Below are 19,502 nucleotides of genomic sequence, written 5' to 3'. Positions count from 1 at the left end.
TCTTTGGACTGTAGGGGAAACCGGAGCACCCGGAGGAAACCCATGCAGACACGGGGAGAACATGCAAACTCCACACAGAAAGGCCCTTATCGGCCACTGGGCTCGAACCCGGACCTTCTTGCTGTGAGGCGACAGCGCTAACCATTACACCACCGTGCCGCCCTAACAAGCATGATGTTTTTAGAAATTAAAAATATTATTATACAGTGAAGGCCATCTGAGACTACATTGAAATTTTTGCAAATGGTTTAAAAAATGCAACATCTTGACTATTCAGTGTTCAAAATGGTGCGCACTTTCTAGGTCACTCTTTAAATGTAAGCAAATTTGTGTTCTTGACCATTTTGTACAGATGGTCAGATTTTTGGTGAGTCTTATCCCTTGTATTGCTGGGTTTCACGTGACGTCACATCCGCCTCGTTAGTTATTCAAAACTTTAGCTGGCGGTCTACCAAAGCTCAGTTGACAAAGCGTTTGTACGGAGAAGGTGCATTGCTTGCATGAAAAATGCCTTACGCTTGTGTTGTTTTTGGTTGTTCGAATCGATCAAACTGTGAAACTGATAAAAGTTTCTTCAGGGTTCCCCGTGAACTAATAAAAAAGAGTGAACGAACACAGGATTTCACAAAAAGACGTCGAGAAAGGTGGCTTTTGAACCTCTCACTGAAATCGAAGGGAGCCTAGTTGAAGCATACTTGAGTTTGCAGTGATCACTTGGTGACAGGTTTGTATCCCTCTCAGCTATGCCCTTAGTGTTTTCCAAGTACTTTTCTTGCTATGTGTCATTATTTTACGGTACTTTTTTTAGTCACAAAGCGCTAACGTCCCCAGCTGTTTCTTTGTTTACTCCTCACAAAGTCTATATGCATGAAGGTTGCAACAAAATTCTTACCCAGCCATACAGTTACAATGCACCGTGATCACTTCTCCGTCTTGTTTAACTAAGATCCAGGTCTTTAAAGGGGTTTCTGATGATCTTTGTGAATGATTTACGTACCTGAGAGATAAGAGCCAACACAAGTGAGAATCAAGTGAGCTGTTTGTTTGTTTACACTTCAACTTGCAGCGCTTCGTTGTAAAGACATGAACGAAAAGCTTAAAAGAACATACTTAGACGGGCAAAAACAATCCAGGATTCATTCGGCAGTGACTTGATACTGAGGTCCTTTACCCAGCCACATACAAAAAAGTTGTAAGCCTCCATACTCTTCCACGCTTTCATCTGTTTTGCGGTGTAGAAGGACGTCTGCAACACCAGATAGTTCGAGATGTCGGGGAACTCGACTAAAGGGTAGTTTTCAAGATCGTATGACTCATCCTTCTTTCCCAGACCGTAGGGGTCGATTCCATTGCACATAGCAATCTTCTGAACATATCTAAAGCGAGCAGTCGCTTCTAGATTACGAGCGTACTCTGATAAGTTATCGCTAGGTGTCTGCACTACGGCAGCCGATTAGACCACCAGCTATTTCACTTCTGGTAAAACCCCTAAGAAATGTCACGTGACTGAAACCCAGCAATTGAAGCATGTGTTCAGATGACACGCCAATGGATGTGATTTACAAGTAACATCAGGGGGTGGTATAATGGTTAGTAATGTCGCCTTACAGCAAGAAGGTTCTAGGTTCGAGCCCAGTGTCTGATGGGGGCCTTTCTGTGTGGAGTTTGCATGTTCTCCCCGTGTCCGCGTGGGTTTCCTCCGGGTGCTCCGGTTTCCCCCACAGTCCAAAGACATGCAGGTTAGGTTAACCGGTGACTCTAAATTGACCGTAGGTGTGAATGTGAGTGTGAATGGTTGTCTGTGTCTATGTGTCAGCCCTGTGATGACCTGGCGACTTGTCCAGGGTGTACCCCGCCTCTCGCCCGTAGTCAGCTGGGATAGGCTCCAGCTTACCTGCGACCCTGCACAGGATAAGCGGTTATGGATAATGGATGTATGGATGGTTCATCAGGTTTTACACAAACTTGTAAAGTCTGTGTCAGCTGGAGTGCACAGTCGTCGTAAGATGTAAAAGAATGCCTAATAGAAGCATTTTCACTAGTGGCCTCAGACTTTTGGAATCAGCTGTATATAATTTGTAGTGACAAAAATTCTCTGAAGGGTGAAAAGACCCTTGGAGTTTTTCTCCGATCATACTTAATATGGAGGACGAAAATATAATTTTACATCAAATTCTAAAAATATCTTCTTTTTTTCTGATTCTGTTGTGAATCAGCATTAATTAGTTTGACTGAAGTCTGAGATGCTGTCTGGTTGGCAGATGGTGCTGGATGAGTCAGAAGGGATACAAGGGTCTCTGAAGGCTTTCGGGCCTTCACTCCAGGAGATATCAGCTGTATGTGACACCAGTACTGAGGAGCAGAACTTTTTGCAGATCTGCACCAACATTAGCTCCATGCAGCACAGTGTTGTGGAACCTCTTTCTCAGCTCCAGCATGCAGCAGCAGTAAGCATTTTCAGAAAGATTTAAGGCTGATTTAAAGGAACAGTCCACCGTACTTCCATAATGAAATATGCTCTTATCTGAATTGAGACGAGCTGCTCCGTACCTCTCCGAGCTTTGCGCGACCTCCCAGTCAGTCAGACGCAGTCAGACGCGCTGTCACTCCTGTTAGCAATGTAGCTAGGCTCAGCATGGCCAATGGTATTTTTTGGGGCTGTAGTTAGATGCGAACAAACTCTTCCGCGTTTTTCCTGTTTACATAGGTTTATATGACCAGTGACATGAAACAAGTTCAGTTACACAAATTGAAACGTAGCGATTTTCTATGCTATGGAAAGTCCGCACTATAATGACAGGCGTACTAACACCTTCTGCGCGCTTCGGCAGCGCATTGATATCTGAGCTCCATATCCATGCGCTGCCGAAGCGCGCAGAAGGTGTTAGTACGCCTGTCATTATAGTGCGGACTTTCCATAGCATAGAAAATCGCTACGTTTCAATTTGTGTAACTGAACTTGTTTCATATCACTGGTCATATAAACCTATGTAAACAGGAAAAACGCGGAAGAGTTTGGTCGCATCTAACTACAGCCCCAAAAAATACCATTGGCCATACTGAGCCTAGCTACATTGCTAACAGGAGTGACAGCGCGTCTGACTGCGTCTGACTGACTGGGAGGTCGCGCAAAGCTCGGAGAGGTACGGAGCAGCTCGCCTCAATTCAGATAAGAGCGTATTTCATTATGGAAGTACGGTGGACTGTTCCTTTAAACAGCATACTTGTATTAACATGAATACACTAATTTACTACTGTGATAAGCACTCACTGGTGACTTTATTCGGAACACTCAGGGTTCTAACTTGGCCTTTTCAGAGTATCAGGCTGATACGCAATGTTTCCTTACCGCTACACCCACAATATTGCCGACACGCCTGTAAAAGTTGCCGCTACATGAATAAAAAGACTTGTCAATCTTAAAAACATGGTCTTTGGTTTAATTTTCTCTTGTTATCCCTACGCGGCGGTGACAGCACATTGCCATGCAAATGTTCTACGTTTGGACATACTCCACTCCACGTCCAGTGCATAGCTGCTCGAGTAGTTCTGTGTGGAGATTGTCACTAATCGTGCTTGTCCGGTTTACCACCTTCCTTATACTGTGTTCGCGGTAAAGTGCCATCCGTGTTAAGAGGCGCTTATACGTCATGCACATAATACGTGCCGGTCCCCGAGTTAGATCTGGATAGTCATGTCTGAAGCTGAAAATAAAGCTGACACTTGGTGAACATCAACTGGTTGTTTCATTCGTATTCCATAAATATGTCACTAATATACACTACTGTTCAAAAGTTTGGGGTCACCCAGACAATTTTGTGTTTTCCATGAAAAGTCACACTTTTATTTCCCACCATAAGTTGTAAAATGAATAGAAAATATAGTCGAGACATTTTTCTGGCCATTTTGAGCATTTAATGGACCCCACAAATGTGATGCTCCAGAAACTCAATCTGCTCAAAGGAAGGTCAGTTTTATAGCTTCTCTAAAGAGCTCAACTGTTCTCAGCTGTGCTAACATGATTGTACAAGGGTTTTCTAATCATCCATTAGCCTTCTGAGGCAATGAGCAAACACATTGTACCATTAGAACACTGGAGTGAGAGTTGCTGGAAATGGGCCTCTATACACCTATGGAGATATTGCACCAAAAACCAGACATTTGCAGCTAGAATAGTCATTTACCACATTAGCAATGTATAGAGTGTATTTCTGATTAGTTTAAAGTGATCTTCATTGAAAAGAACAGTGCTTTTCTTTCAAAAATAAGGACATTTCAAAGTGACCCCAAACTTTTGAACGGTAGTGTAGTTGAATATTAATTATAATAAGTCTTCACTCAAGAACAATCGCAGCAACTTTTCGAAATAAAAAAAATCTCATTAATATTACCAAAAAAGAGTGACTTTCAGGGAGGCCTGCAAGTGCCAGGAAATGCACTAAAATGCATCTCCGAGCATGTAGAACCCGTGAGCTTAGGCCCTCGAACCCCCGGCTGTTATGACTGGTACCACTACGCTGATATTTTGGTCTAGTTAGAACCCTGACACCTGTGCATTTGTGCAGTTATCTAATCGGCCAATCATATGGCAGCAGCGCAATGCATAAAACCATTAAGATACAGGTCAAGAGCTTCAGTTAATATCCAGGTCATGGTTTTCTATTGCCTGTTTAGGAGATGGATGCAATTGAAGCGGAGGTGAAGACAATGGAGAAGAGTATCTCCAAGATCAGAAGTATCTTATCGACTGTAAAGACAGAGGACATAACCCCAGAGGAGCATCTTCAAAACAGACAGGCAAATCCAGCCACAGCTATAAAATCATAGCGACTTGCTTCTTACTTGTCGTGAAAATATGCTCTCTACGAATGAGATCTCCTCATAATGATTTTCATTTTGATTTTCAGATAATCCTAGAAACCCTGCAGGCCATGCAGAGGACCTTAGCTGAGATCGAGAGGTGCAGGGATGGCCTGGGTCTGCCTACAGGAGCCGAACTCAGTCTCTCGGTTTTCCACAGAGCTGAGCAGCTTCATCCTCATATCAACGAGCTCCAGCAGCTCACCGAGGAGCAAAGCGCTGCGTTCAGGGTCTGTATCATTCTATTGAACTGATCACTGTGTGTGATTTCATAGCGGTGCAATTGAAGCAGGGGTGGGCAATTCTTTTTTCCATGGGGCCACATGAGAAACAGAAAATTTAGTGGAGGGCCGGACCAAAAGGCTGAACTAAATTCTGCATAATATTAATTGTATTTCTTTATATCTCATCTAATCTCATTATCTCTAGCCGCTTTATCCTTCTACAGGGTCACGGGCAAGCTGGAGCCTATCCCAGCTGACTACGGGCGAAAGGCGGGGTACACCCTGGACAAGTCGCCAGGTCATCACAGGGCTGACACATAGACACAGACAACCATTCACACCTACGGTCAATTTAGAGTCACCAGTTAACCTAACCTGCATGTCTTTGGACTGTGGGGGAAACCGGAGCACCCGGAGGAAACCCATGCGGACACGGGGAGAACATGCAAACTCCACACAGAAAGGCCCTCGCCAGCCCCGGGGCTCGAACCCAGGACCTTCTTGCTGTGAGGCGACAGCGCTAACCACTACACCACCGTGCCGCCCTGTATTTCTTTATATAAAGCAGTAAATAACATTGTTTTTACAAGCTGCTAAGACTGGTAAGAGTATGGAAAAAACGAGGTTGCCTTACAAAAAATGTCATTTATTCAATCAAATTTCCCAAAACAATGGTTAACAAAATGTGAACGTTTGTACCATTTTTTTTTCCGTCACATTCACCCCAAAACACAATAAAGACATCACAATATTGTCTTTCTCCTCCAAATATCAAGCAAGATACATCATATTATAATAATGATGCCCACATTTGTAGTTTAATCACCTCATTTGGTGTTTTTCAGTTTTTTTATTTGTTCAGTGAGAGAAATCTAGTCTCTGTTGGTCTTTAACGAGCGCATCAGAGTCAGGTTGAATGTCTGAGGTGGAGATGCGAAGCACAGCTGACAGATGATCATTAGTCGATTCGGTGTAGGAATCAGATCAACAGATTGGCTCGGGCTCGGGCGCCTGCTGGTGACGTCACACTATGTGATTGGCTGGACCGTTTGAAGGATGACGTACAAGTTTGTGGTTGGTCTGGACAAATTACGGAAGTAGTTATCACGGGATTAGGTTTCGTGGGATTTCATGTCATGTTCATGTCGCGCGTTGCGTTTTTGTTGAACACAACTTCAAAATAAAAGCAATGCACATTCAGTCCATGCATGAGGTAAAATTAGAAAATACGTTTATTTTGTAATTTCTAATTAACCTTACGCGGGCCGGTCAGAATGAACCAAAAGGCCGGATGCGGCCCGCGGGCCGTAAAATGCCCAGGTCTGAATTGAAGCATTGTTTACTTGGCACACTATGGCTATGTTTATACTGCAAGTACTCACTCGTGATTTCCTGCTTAAATCTGATTTTGGCAGTGGCAATTTTGGATGAGAGGGCTCAACTCTAATATCTGTCAATAGCTAGATTAATAATTATTAAACATTTAAGCCTGTCATGCTTTACTGGGTTCGTGTTGCATTTCGTCTGAATATCAAACATAGTAAGCGATAAAGCTCAAAACATTTCATTCTAACCAAAAAACACTAAACTTACAGTTTTGCCATCTATCATTTTGTGCAATCTGTATTTTGTTTAGACAACGTGTGGTCAGTTTATCAGCTTTTAGTTTCACTTCCAAACACATTTTAGGGAAAAAGATGTGTGAGGAAATAATCTACTTCTTTCACGTTCATTACACCTATGACTGCATCTCTAACACGGCTGCTAATAATGTATAACCGGGCATTACTGAAGCAGGCATAAAGGTATTCTATGATATTGTATTTTATTCTATCCACATTCACTGGATATGAGCAATCGTGTGCTCTGATTGGCTAATCTACTATGAGGATATCAGCTCATATACCATGAGTAGAGAAAAACAAAATGGTGGAGCGTGTTGCTGAACCAACTGAGGATGAAATAAAAACTCTACTCGGAAATAAACCCCCCAAAAATACAAAAAAAAGCAACAAAATCTGGAATAAAAGTATATGATTTTAAGAACCATCTCTTTTTTAATTTTTTCAAGAATTATTATTATTATTATCTCATCTCATCATCTCTAGCCGCTTTATCCTGTTCTACAGGGTCGCAGGCAAGCTGGAGCCTATCCCAGCTGACTACGAGCGAAAGGCGGGGTACACCCTGGACAAGTCGCCAGGTCATCACAGGGCTGACACATAGACACAGACAACCATTCACACTCACATTCACACCTACGGTCAATTTAGAGTCACCAGTTAACCTAACCTGCATGTCTTTGGACTGTGGGGGAAACCGGAGCACCCGGAGGAAACCCACGCGGACACAGGGAGAACATGCAAACTCCGCACAGAAAGGCCCTCGCCGGCCACGGGGCTCGAACCCAGACCTTCTTGCTGTGAGGCGACAGCACTAACCTCTACACCACCGTGCCGCCCTATTATTATTATTATTATTATTATTATGGCTTTTTTCACAAATTGCTCCTGTCGTTTCACCGGGTTGTTTACATTCTATAATAATAATAATATGTTTATTTAAACCTTTTACAGTAAAATAACTGAATTACAGGTTTAGGTCAGAAACAATAAATACCAGACAATACAATATGAATAAACAGTTATATATACGCAATGTATAAAACGTCAAACAACATAGGATAAATCTTGCGCAAATTTGTGGATAACAAAGTTCTTAAATCTATTAGTTGCTACAGTTCGTACAGAAACTTTGTTCGCCGATCTTAATGCGTAGTGCGAGCTTGTTACAACCAAGCGACTTGACACAAGGCTATATACTGGGTTTTCTGGCTTTAGTTTAGACATAAACTTCTTACATGCTGTAATTCTGCGATCATATAATGTAACTAAATTAGCTTTAGTTAAGGCTTCGCTATAATCAACGCCTGGGAATATGATAGAAAGTGCACGCTTCTGAATCTTCTCTATAGCATCAGAAAGGTACTGTGGAAGGCCGGCAAAAACAACAGAAGCGTATTCTAATGCCGAGCTTACGAGTGAGCAGTACACTTTAATAATATCCGAGGGAGGCACTCCGCAGCGCTTAAAGTGCCATTCCACCATTGGATGTATTCTTTGGCATAAAATACAATATATTTTGACAACATATATAAATGGTATCACTAGATAGAGAAATCTTTTAGCTTCAAAATGATATATCAAACATAATTTTTTGACAACGACAAGTATATTAATTTTGCGACCAAAGTCACCTACCCTTTTAATTTCCGCGCGTGATGTCATCGGCAGGTTCCCCTTCTTGTGTACCGTGTGACGTGGCACATATCAGCAATGGCGGATAGAACGCGATAAAAATAATACCAATAAATCTAGCTAATACCAATAAATCTAGCTAACTGAACGATTAACTCAAAATTTTTCGCAATTTTTTTGGCCCCCATATACGAGGAGAAATGACTCTCTCACTTTGGGGGTTTCCTGGTCTAAAAATAGACCGACACGTGGTACACAAGAAGGGGAACCTGCCGATGACATCACGTTTCACTACCGCGCGGAAGTTAAAAGGGTAGGTGACTTTGGTCGCAAAATTAATATACTTGTCGTTGTCAAAAAATTATGTTTGATATATCATTTTGAAGCTAAAAGATTTCTCTGTCTAGTCATGTTGTCATAAAATATATTGTATTTTATGCCAAAGAATACATCCAATGGTGGAATGGCACTTTAAGCTGTCTAATGGCATAAAGCCTACGATTTGCTTTCCTCACGATATAATCACAGTGAACCGCCCAAGTCAAGTCATGTGAAATATATACTCCAAGAAATTTAAATGACTCGACTCGTTTCAAAAAAGAACCACATGTGGCAATAGGCGGGCACTGATAACTATTGTGGTGAAGAAAGTCAACCGACATTACCTTGCATTTCGCTGGATTTAGGCACATGTTGTTATTAGCTGCGAAAGATTGCACCTCAGAAACTACGTAAGGTAAGATAGAAGGTGCATTTCTTGGGATTATTTCGAGGACCGTCAGGTCGTCTACAAATTTAGCGCGGGGGAACCAGCTAAACACAGTAGATCGTTGACCATTACAGAAAAAAGGATTGGGCCTAACTTTGTTCCTTGCGGTATCCCTCCAAATAATTTCATGGGTGGAGAAGATGAAGGGTTTATACTAACAGATTGAATCCTACCCTCTAAAAACGATGGCACCCAGCGTAGCATACAGGGGTGAATATCAAAATTCGAGAGTTTATTCAATAAGATGTAATGGTCTATCAAGTCAAATCCTTTCTTAAAGTCTGCAAAGAACCACCTGGTCCAGCAATTGCTTCTGTCCAAGGCCTCAGTGGTAAGATGAAGAAGGAACACTATAGCTTGTTCTGTGGATTTCCCAGCCACTGCAAACTGCTTGGTATCTAGCTGTTTATTGATACCAGGCAAAATACGAGATAAAGTGAATTCTAAATGGAAATTATTTTATCTGACGTTTTACATTCTAAAGGTTTTATTTATTGGATTTGCAAAAAATAAAAAGGCTCTGTTTCTCAAAATCCAGTGAATGTGGATCGAATAAAACAGTTATTCCACTCAGTCTCGTCATACATGGCTTATAGCCAACTCGGTGCTACGTGCCTCGTCAGGCTATCAGCTCATGTACAACTCAATTTTGTGGAATAACTATTAATTATTATATTATCTTTAAATAATATTGGCTGGCAGGGCGGCACGGTGGTGTAGTGGTTAGCACTGTCGCCTCACAGCAAGAAGGTCCGGGTTCGAGCCCCGGGGCCGGCGAGGGCCTTTCTGTGCGGAGTTTGCATGTTCTTCCCGTGTCCGTGTGGGTTTCCTCCGGGTGCTCCGGTTTCCCCCACAGTCCAAAGACATGCAGGTTAGGTTAACTGGTGACTCTAAATTGAGCGTAGGTGTGAATGTGAGTGTGAATGGTTGTCTGTGTCTATGTGTCAGCCCTGTGATGATCTGGCGACTTGTCCAGGGTGTACCCCGCCTTTCGCCCGTAGTCAGCTGGGATAGGCTCCAGCTTGCCTGCGACCCTGTAGAAGGATAAAGCGGCTAGAGATAATGAGAGAGAGATAATATTGGCTGGCGTTGAGTGGTATATCAGATATATTCCATTCAGCTAGCATGATACTGAATGAGTTGAAGATGAGTTTAATATCATGCTAGCTGAATGGAATATATCTGATATAGCATGGAAAAAAAGCCAGCCAATATTATTATTATTATTATTATTATTATTATTATTGGCAACTTGTCCAGGGTGTACCCCGCCTCTCGCCCATAGTCAGCTGGGATAGGCTCCAGCTTGCCTGCGACCCTGTAGAAGGATAAAGCGGCTAGAGATAATGAGATGAGATACACACTACTTTCAGGTGTTCAGCACATCTTTCTCTTTCAAAATGCTCTCAAAATCTTCCATATTTAACGAAGCAAACCTGGCAGCCATGTTTGTTTACATATTCTCACAGTCGCTTGCTAGCGTGGAAGTTTTACATTTCTGACATGTGTCGTCATGTTGTCTTGACAACAATGCAATATTGTAAACCATATTCAACGCTCATTCTCCATTGGGTACAGTGATGTAATACACGTAGGATAAGTGGTATGCTAACAATACTGCATGCTATCAAACCAAATGAATGAAACCCTCTAGAAGGGAATAGAATACATGCTTTTATTCCATCGAAAAAGTGTCCTGTATGTATAATAATATCTCATCTCATTATCTCTAGTCACTTTATCCTGTTCTACAGGGTCGCAGGCAAGCTGGAGCCTATCCCAGCTGACTACGGGCGAGAGGCGGGGTACACCCTGGACAAGTCGCCAGGTCATCACAGGGCTGACACATAGACACAGACAACCATTCACACTCACATTCACACCTACGGTCAATTTAGAGTCACCAGTTAACTTAACCTGCATGTCTTTGGACTGTGGGGGAAACCGGAGCACCCGGAGGAAACCCACGCGGACACGGGGAGAACATGCAAACTCCACACAGAAAGGCCCTCGCCGGCCACGGGGCTCGAACCCGGACCTTCTTGCTGTGAGGCGACGGCGCTAACCACTACACCACCGTGCCGCCCCATGTAATACAGTATTATTATATTATATTATCCATCCATCATGGCTTATCCTGTGCAGGGTCGCGGGCAAGCTGGAGCCTATCCCAGCTGACTATGAGTGAGAGGCGGGGTACACCCTGGACAAGTTACCAGATCATCGCAGGGCTGACGCAGAGAGAGAGACAAACAACCATTCACACTCAAATTCACACCTATGGTCAATTTAGAGCCACAAATTAACCTAACCTGCATGTCTTTGGACTGTGGGGGAAACAATATCTCAGCACTAGAAACATTAAAATGTTCTACAAGGAAGTGTGTTTTGAAAATTTCCAAAACAAATTATAAAAGAATCCTAGCTGGCTACAAAAACCATATGCAAGCTGTGATAACTGCTTAATGGATATTACTTAGTACTGACTTAGTAGAGTGTTGAAACGTTGTGCCTACTATTAGTTTTTGTTCCAGTTATTTCCAATATATATTAGCCATGCAGGGCGGCACGGTGGTGTAGTGGTTAGCGCTGTCGCCTCACAGCAAGAAGGTCCTGGGTTCGAGCCCCGTGGCCGGCGAGGGCCTTTCTGTGCGGAGTTTGCATGTTCTCCCCGTGTCCGCGTGGGTTTCCTCCGGGTGCTCCGGTTTCCCCCACAGTCCAAAGACATGCAGGTTAGGTTAACTGGTGACTCTAAATTGACCGTAGGTGTGAATGTGAGTGTGAATGTATGTCTGTGTCTATGTGTCAGCCCTGTGATGACCTGGCGACTTGTCCAGGGTGTACCCCGCCTTTCGCCCATAGTCAGCTGGGATAGGCTCCAGCTTGCCTGCAACCTAGAGATAATGAGATGAGATTAGCCATGAATTAATATTTGCAGAAAAAATTTTTTAAATCGTTTGCTGCCCTTCAAAAAGCAACAAAATAGGTCATCTGGTGAGGAGGGCCCAACCTGTATGCACATATGGAACATGATTCAAATGATAACCTGTTGTACATGATGATTACACTATTGTATTGATTGTTCATTTGGCTACACGCGGCATTCAATCTCATTATGACGCACTGATTTTAAGCACAGAGCTATTTGTTCTTTGTTCAATTAAATATAATATTATATTGATATAAAAGAACAATATTTATTGCATACAGATTTTATATTGCACAATTCCACAGTTCTTGTGCCAGGAGCTCGTTAAGTCAATGGGGTCATTTCAGACCATTATTACAGATTCTGGCAAATCACTCTGTGTTAATGAAGCTGTGAAAGGTCGTAATGTTTTTATGTTAACTATGTTTACCTGGTGCTGTTAGCTCAGACCTTTTAACCACATTTCTCTCTCCTTGGCAGTTTTATAACTGCTGGTAGTTTAGTCTTTTATCTTGCATGAAAGCGGTTTGGGAAGCTCGAACCTGCAGAGCTCTGTTCTGAAGGCTTTAGTAATGTATTTGGACCAATAATGCATGAGTGATTTGAAGAGATTCAGTAAAGCATACCTCTTAGAGCAATGATAATTACAAAATTACCATGGGAACCTGGTACATAATAACTGGCATAATCGTTGTTAAGAAACATTTAGAAATTAGAGGCCAAAGTGTATCTGTTCTTTGAATATTAACAACTCAAATTGTCAAGTCTGTTATCAACAAATGCCAGAATTTCCCATGTTCCTCATGACCTCGTGGCTCTGTTTGACGTGCCATGGTATGGTATCTTCTAATGAAGGGGCATAAAATGTCTCAACTATTACATTTGCATGATCTCATCTCATTATCTCTAGCCGCTTTATCCTGTTCTACAGGGTCGCAGGCAAGCTGGAGCCTATCCCAGCTGACTACGGGCGAAAGGCGGGGTACACCCTGGACAAGTCGCCAGGTCATCACAGGGCTGCCACATAGACACAGACAACCATTCACACTCACATTCACACCTACGGTCAGTTTAGAGTCACCAGTGCCCCTTTTCCACCAAAGCAGTTCCAGGGCTGGTTCGGGGCCAGTGCTTAGTTTGGAACCGGGTTTTCTGTTTCCACTGACAAAGAACTGGCTCTGGGGCCAGAAAAACCGGTTCCAGGCTAGCACCAACTCTCTGCTGGGCCAGAGGAAAGAACCGCTTACGTCAGCGGGGGGGCAGAGTTGTTAAGACCAACAACAATAACAAGACCGCGAAAGATCGCCATTTTTAAGTGACTAGAAGCAGCAGCTGTACAAACCCGAAGTCATCCATTATTATTATTATTGTTGTTGTTGTTGCTGCTGCTTCTTCCGTGTTGTTTTTGCTTCGATATTCGCGCCAAGGTTTATGCAAACGTAGCGACGTAACTGACGTATACAGCGACGTAACTGACGTATACAGCGACGTAATGATGTGGCTTCCCTTAGCACCGCGAGCTATGGAAAAGCAAATTGGTTCTCAGCTGGCTCGCAAGTTGAACGAGTTGTGAACCAGCACCAGCACTGGCCCCGAACCAGCCCTGGAACTGATTTGGTGGAAAAGGGGTACAGTTAACCTAACCTGCATGTCTTTGGACTGTGGGGGAAACCGGAGCACCCGGAGGAAACCCATGCGGACACGGGGAGAACATGCAAACTCCGCACAGAAAGGCCCTCACCGGCCACGGGGCTCGAACCCGGACCTTCTTGCTATGAGGCGACAGCGCTAACCACTACACCACCGTGCCGCCCATTTGCATGATATTATAAATATTTTATGTCTGTTGGAATAGGAGGAAGGAAACGTCACTTAGGCTCAGAACAAGTTCAGTGAAAAAAAATACTCTAGTAATTAAGAATATTTGCTGGAGTACACGTTTTACTTATTAACAGTGATGTGATTTTATCCTACTTTGCTTCCTAGAATAAACCTTGTGAGCTTTCTTTTCCCTAGGCTGCTATTCGTCAGTCCATGCCTCTTATCTCTCCCTCTGATGGAGGAATGGTGTCCAGTCTTACCCTTCAGTCCTCTGGGGATGTGATGGTGAGTTCAGCACCCAGTGTCACACTGATCAATCAACTGCATGGCTGAGGGCATTTCGCATATTCTCATATGTGCTTTGAATAGATGAATACAAATCAAGTGCGATCACAAAACCTCCGGCAGAACAATTTCTGTGAATTGACTTCAAATGAGGAGCTTGGGAATGAATTTAAGACAATGAGGTTGGTGAACCAGTTAAACTTTGGCCTCAAAAATTCTTGGAACTGTCATGCAGGTGCCTGTGGAAAGAACATACTCGAAAGAAGAGGATGATGAAGATTATGAAGATGAAGGCAGTCAGTCTTCATCTTCTGGGACTCTCACTTGCAGTGCTTCAGAGGTACAGGAGACGTCACACGTTACTGTATGTTGTGCTGGGTGGCTGTGGTTTCTTTACCACACTGGAACTGTGGAATTGCTTTTCACTTCCTCAGAGTTTTCCACTTTCTTCTGCACTTTCTAGACTACATTAGAATATTCAAGTCTAGTTCATACGGAAGCCGAGAGAGGCCCTTCATATAATCCTTTTTTTTAAATTCGCCTTGTTATCCCGAGATAACGACATAATTAAATCAGGATCTCGAGAAAACAACACAACTAATTCGAGATCTCAAGAAAACAAAACCGTTATTTCGAGATCTCGAGAAAACAAAACAATTATTTCATGATCTCGAGTAAACAGCTGAGAAACGGTTCATTCAGGTGCACCAAGAGACTTGTGATATGCTGACTTTGGGGCTATTTCTCATTCTGTATAGACGCAACTTTGGTCATTAGAATGTCTGGAATAATCGATCACCTAATAAGGCAATATTTTGATCAGGGGTTGACACAGGGAGAGATTGCATTAAGTCTTTTAATAAGGGATAATTTCAAAATTAGTCCGCGGCACCTCCGCAGAAGACTGGCCCGGCTTCGTCTCTACCGACGGAGATACAGGGATCCAGCTGAGATCATGAAATAATTGTTTTGTTTTCTCGAGATCTCGAAATAACGGTTTTGTTTTCTCGAGATCTCGAATTAGTTGTGTTGTTTTCTCGAGATCCTGAATTAATTATATTGTTATCTCGGGATAACGGTTTTGTTTTCTCGAGATCTCGAATTAATTATGTCGTTATCTCGGGATAACAAGGTGAATAAAAAAAGATTATATGAAGGGCCTCTCGCGACTTCCGTAAGTTCAGCTTTTTTTATACTTACATTTTTTTTCCATCCTGTCTCTGTGGGTACACAAAATAAGAAATTTTGTTCCTGTGTCTTCCAGTTTAACTAACAATCAGATGAACTTATGTTGTCTTACTTTTAACAAGTGCACATTCCTTGTATTAATTTGTTTTGGTACAAAGTTTAAAAAAAATAAGTTTTGATCCAAATGTCTACTTTCAGACATTTTTCCATTGCTTAGGAAAAACATGTATCATCATATATATCATCTGTGTAATAATTGGCAAAGTTTATTTGTTTGTCTTGAGCTAACGTCGCCATTACTCAAATTTGGCAAGCAGGTTGGGGAATGGCTTGGAATTTTGCAGTTATAAAAAAACATCCACCCACCCCCTCTCTCAGTGCCTTTCACGTTACATTTATCAACACAAGCTCTTGACAGATCTTCTCTAAACTTGGCACGTAGGTACAGGAGATAGCAACAATTTGGCAGAACTCAGAAATTCCATATTTAGGTCCCAGGGGGTCCCTGGTGGGCCCCTGGGTAGTGGATGTTTGGATTTTTGATTGTCTTGGGTTAACATTCCCATGTCTTGATGGATCTTCACTAAATTTGATATGGAAGTCTGGGGGAAACCCAGAATTTTGCAAAACCCGGGCAACGCCGGGTAACCTGCTAGTATCATATATTATATTTGAACAAATTACAACAATATGATTAATACATGATCACATGCATGATACTGTAAGCATTAAAAAATGTTTCTGTTTAATTATTGAAGACCATAGCAGGGATATTACTACTTTACGAGGCCATGCATGTGCTACCACACTAGAATTTTAAAAAAGCTTTTCAAAGAAGTAGAACAATTTGCCTCCCTTGAAATGATCTCTTCCTGAGTATCTCCATTTGATTTGAATATATACCCAGATCCACTTTTGAATCTTTGAATATTACGGTATATGTGATGTTTTTTTTTTCTCGCGTACACCAGTAATTTGCTATTCTAATTACTGATGCTGTCAGTTTCAGCTGCTCAGCTCATCTCTCTAAAGTATTCTCCAATCTGTATTCTCCTTTTTCTTAACAACCTGATTCAACTGTACTGCTTTACTTCATCCAATTCATTCTGAACCCAGGACCCAGATGAGATTTCAGTGGGTGAAGATCCTGGTGCTGACACTGTGTTCCAAGAGTCTGTCACCGAGGTAATTTTGATATGAATTGTACGAATTAATTGTCTGTTTTGTAGAGATTTGGGTCATTTGCTCTTCGTCTTAACTCCGGAAACTTCCATGTACAGGAATCTTTTCCTGGAGAAACAGAAAGGCCAGTGGAGACGGAACTAGAAAGTGTTACTTCACCTAACCAGCTTGAAACAACTATTTCAAATACAACACACAGCAGATCAGTTGATGATGATGATGCAGTTCACGTGCATGTTCCTGTTACAACTCCAGAGGTGTTATTACCTCTGACAACTGATGATGCTGTGCAACCTGACATATCACCTAAAGAACCAGAGGAAACACTGGAGGACATTAAATATCCAGAAACAACAGAGACGCCTGAAGGAATGACACATGAAAATGAATTAAAACCAGAGCAGACAGGGATATCTGCTGTAAAGCCAGGACTGATCTGTGAAAACAAGGACGTTGTGGACATGAAGACTGAGTCCGGCATTCAAGAAATATTAACTGATCAAGTCGAAGGGTCCAGATCCAAATCTCCTGAGAAAGAAAGTATGGCATGTACTACGATCGGTGAAGACCATAAGCTAGTTGAGACTACAGTCCCTACACTGGACACAGACACTGTCTCTCTGGAGGACAAAGCACTGGTAAACTATTTTATTACAACCACCTCTTAGTGTCTGGATTATTGTTTTAAAATCTTGTACATACAATACAAGATTTTTGTTAGTGTTGGATAGGTGATAAGATAAAACAGTCCACTTTGTGTTGCTTTTTACCTTCATTATCTGCCTGTAGTTTGCTCTGTGCTCGGGGCTGTCAGATTCAGGTGTCCAGCTCGCCTGGTTTCAAGAGCTCTATCTTCAGCCATCCAGTCTGTTTTTAACAATCTGTCACTGTTTTATTCCATTTAAACCAGAATCTCGATGAGACTCCAGTGGATGAAGCTCCTGCTGAAACTACCGCTGCCCCTGAGCTCCAAGTATCTGTCACTAAGGTACAGGTAACCTATTATTGTATTAATTGAATATTTAAATAATATTGGCTGGCTTTGAGTGGTACATCAGATATATTCCATTCAGCTAGCATGATACTGAACGAGTTGGAGACGAGTAGCTGAATGGAATATAAGGAACCCGCCCAAAGGGATCAATAAAGTTTTATCTAATCTAATCTAATCTAATCTGATATACCACTCAAAGCTATTATTATTATTATTATTATTATTATTATTATTATGTATACACATTTGATGGAACAATTATAGACTTTACAAAAAGTTAAGAACAAAGAGGTAACTTAGCAATATTGAATGCTGATTCGAATGTAATTCAATGTTCTGTCAATCCAATGTGCTGTACAAAGGCAAAGTTCTAATAATAAAAATGGTACAAGTCCAAAAAGCCTGAACAACAACCCAACTTATATACAAGCGATATACAGATTGACAGTTCAAGTTCAAAGTTACTTTTGGTCGTAGTTCATTGTTACATTGCAGTTGTTCAAAACAAGAGGGCTTTGCTGAGTGAAGTCCACGAATGAAGTCATCTTGTAAAAGTCTCCATCACTTTTCCTCACCTCCAAGTAGAACTTTATATTTCTGCTATTGTTCTCTTTTCCAGTTTTTCGATGTCCGTTGGTATGTTCTTCTCTTGTAAATATGCGTGAAGAATATCCAGTGAAGTTTTTGTTGCTTTTCGGGTGTTCAGCACATCTTTCTCTTTAAATCTTCCGCTTTTAACGAAGCAAACCTCGCAGCCATGTTTGTTTACAAACTGTCACAGTCACTCATGAGTGCGGAAGTTTTACATCTCTGACGTTTCTCTTTTCCAGTTTTTCCATATATTTAATGCGGACGATTAAATGCTTGAAGAATATCCAGGGGAGTTTTGGTAGCCTTTTGGGTGTTCAGCGCGTCTTTCTCTTTAAATCTTCGGCTTTTTTGAAGCAAAGCTCGCGGTCATGTTTGTGAACTAACTGTCAGTCACTCACTAGTGTGGAAGTTTTACATCTCCGACGTGTCTCTTTTCCAGTTTTTTATGTCTGTTAGTCTGTTTTTTTTCTTGTAAATATGCACGAAGAATATATAATGAAGTTTTGGTAGCCTTTTGGGTGTTCAGCGCATCTTTAGTTTCAGTTTATTTATTTAGTGCTTAAACCGAGCACTGAATTAACGCCATCTTCTCTCTCTCCTGGCCGACAAAGAAATGATTGTGCGCATGCACAACAGAAAAGTTTTGTCACTGGATCTTCGTGTGTGACATTGTGTTGTCTTGACAACGTGCAGTATTGCATGTTCATTCTCCATTGGGGAGAGTGGCGTAATTCATGGGGGATAAGCAATATGATGATATTGCATGACATCAATAAACCTGCTAGAAGGGAATAGAATACATGTTTTTATTCCATGGAAAAAGTGTCCTGTATGCATAATAATATATTTTAACAAATTACAGCAATATGATTAATACATGATTCATGCATGATTTATCACTAATATACTGTAAGGATTAAAAAAGTTTCTGTTTAATTATTGAAGACCATAGCAGGGATATTACTCCTTTACAAGGCCATGCATGTGTTACCACACTAGAATTTTAAAAAGCTTTTCCAAGAAGTAGAACAATTTTGCCTCCCTTGAAATGATCTCTTCCTGAGTATCTCCGTTTGATTTGAATATATACCCAGATCCACTTTTGAATCTTTGAATATTGTATGTGATGTTTTTTTTTTCTCGCGTACACCAGTAATTTGCTATTCTAATTACTGATGCTGTCAGTTTCAGCTGCTCAGCTCATCTCTCTAAAGTATTCTCCAATCTGTATTCTCCTTTTTCTTAACAACCTGATTCAATTGTATTGCTTTACTTCATCCAATTCATTCTGAACCCAGGACCCAGATGAGATTTCAGTGGGTGAAGATCCTGGTGCTGACACTGTGGTCCAAGAGTCTGTCACCGAGGTAATTTTGATATGAATTGTATGAATTAATTGTCT

The 19,502-nt window shown here is 41.7% G+C and overlaps 1 protein-coding gene across 11 annotated transcripts in view; it reads left to right on the top strand.

The window, feature by feature from the left end:
* Positions 1-19,502, top strand: part of LOC132883748 (nesprin-2) — a 379,369-nt gene that overhangs the window by 187,056 nt on the left and 172,811 nt on the right. For 10 of the 11 annotated variants that reach the window (XM_060917719.1, XM_060917720.1, XM_060917716.1 and 7 more), the window contains 9 exons: positions 2,262-2,447; positions 4,675-4,797; positions 4,908-5,090; positions 14,056-14,145; positions 14,381-14,485; positions 16,450-16,518; positions 16,614-17,153; positions 17,426-17,503; positions 19,399-19,467. In XM_060917719.1, coding sequence (XP_060773702.1) covers positions 2,262-2,447; positions 4,675-4,797; positions 4,908-5,090; positions 14,056-14,145; positions 14,381-14,485; positions 16,450-16,518; positions 16,614-17,153; positions 17,426-17,503; positions 19,399-19,467 — 1,443 coding nt within the window. The remainder of the gene's footprint in view (positions 1-2,261; positions 2,448-4,674; positions 4,798-4,907; positions 5,091-14,055; positions 14,146-14,380; positions 14,486-16,449; positions 16,519-16,613; positions 17,154-17,425; positions 17,504-19,398; positions 19,468-19,502) is intronic. The other variant, XM_060917721.1, reaches the window with a different exon arrangement.

Source organism: Neoarius graeffei, chromosome 3 (assembly GCF_027579695.1).
Source record: "Neoarius graeffei isolate fNeoGra1 chromosome 3, fNeoGra1.pri, whole genome shotgun sequence".
Lineage (NCBI taxonomy): Eukaryota > Metazoa > Chordata > Actinopteri > Siluriformes > Ariidae > Neoarius > Neoarius graeffei.
Note: the sequence above shows the minus strand (reverse complement) of the source record. Positions and strands in the feature narration are given on the sequence as shown.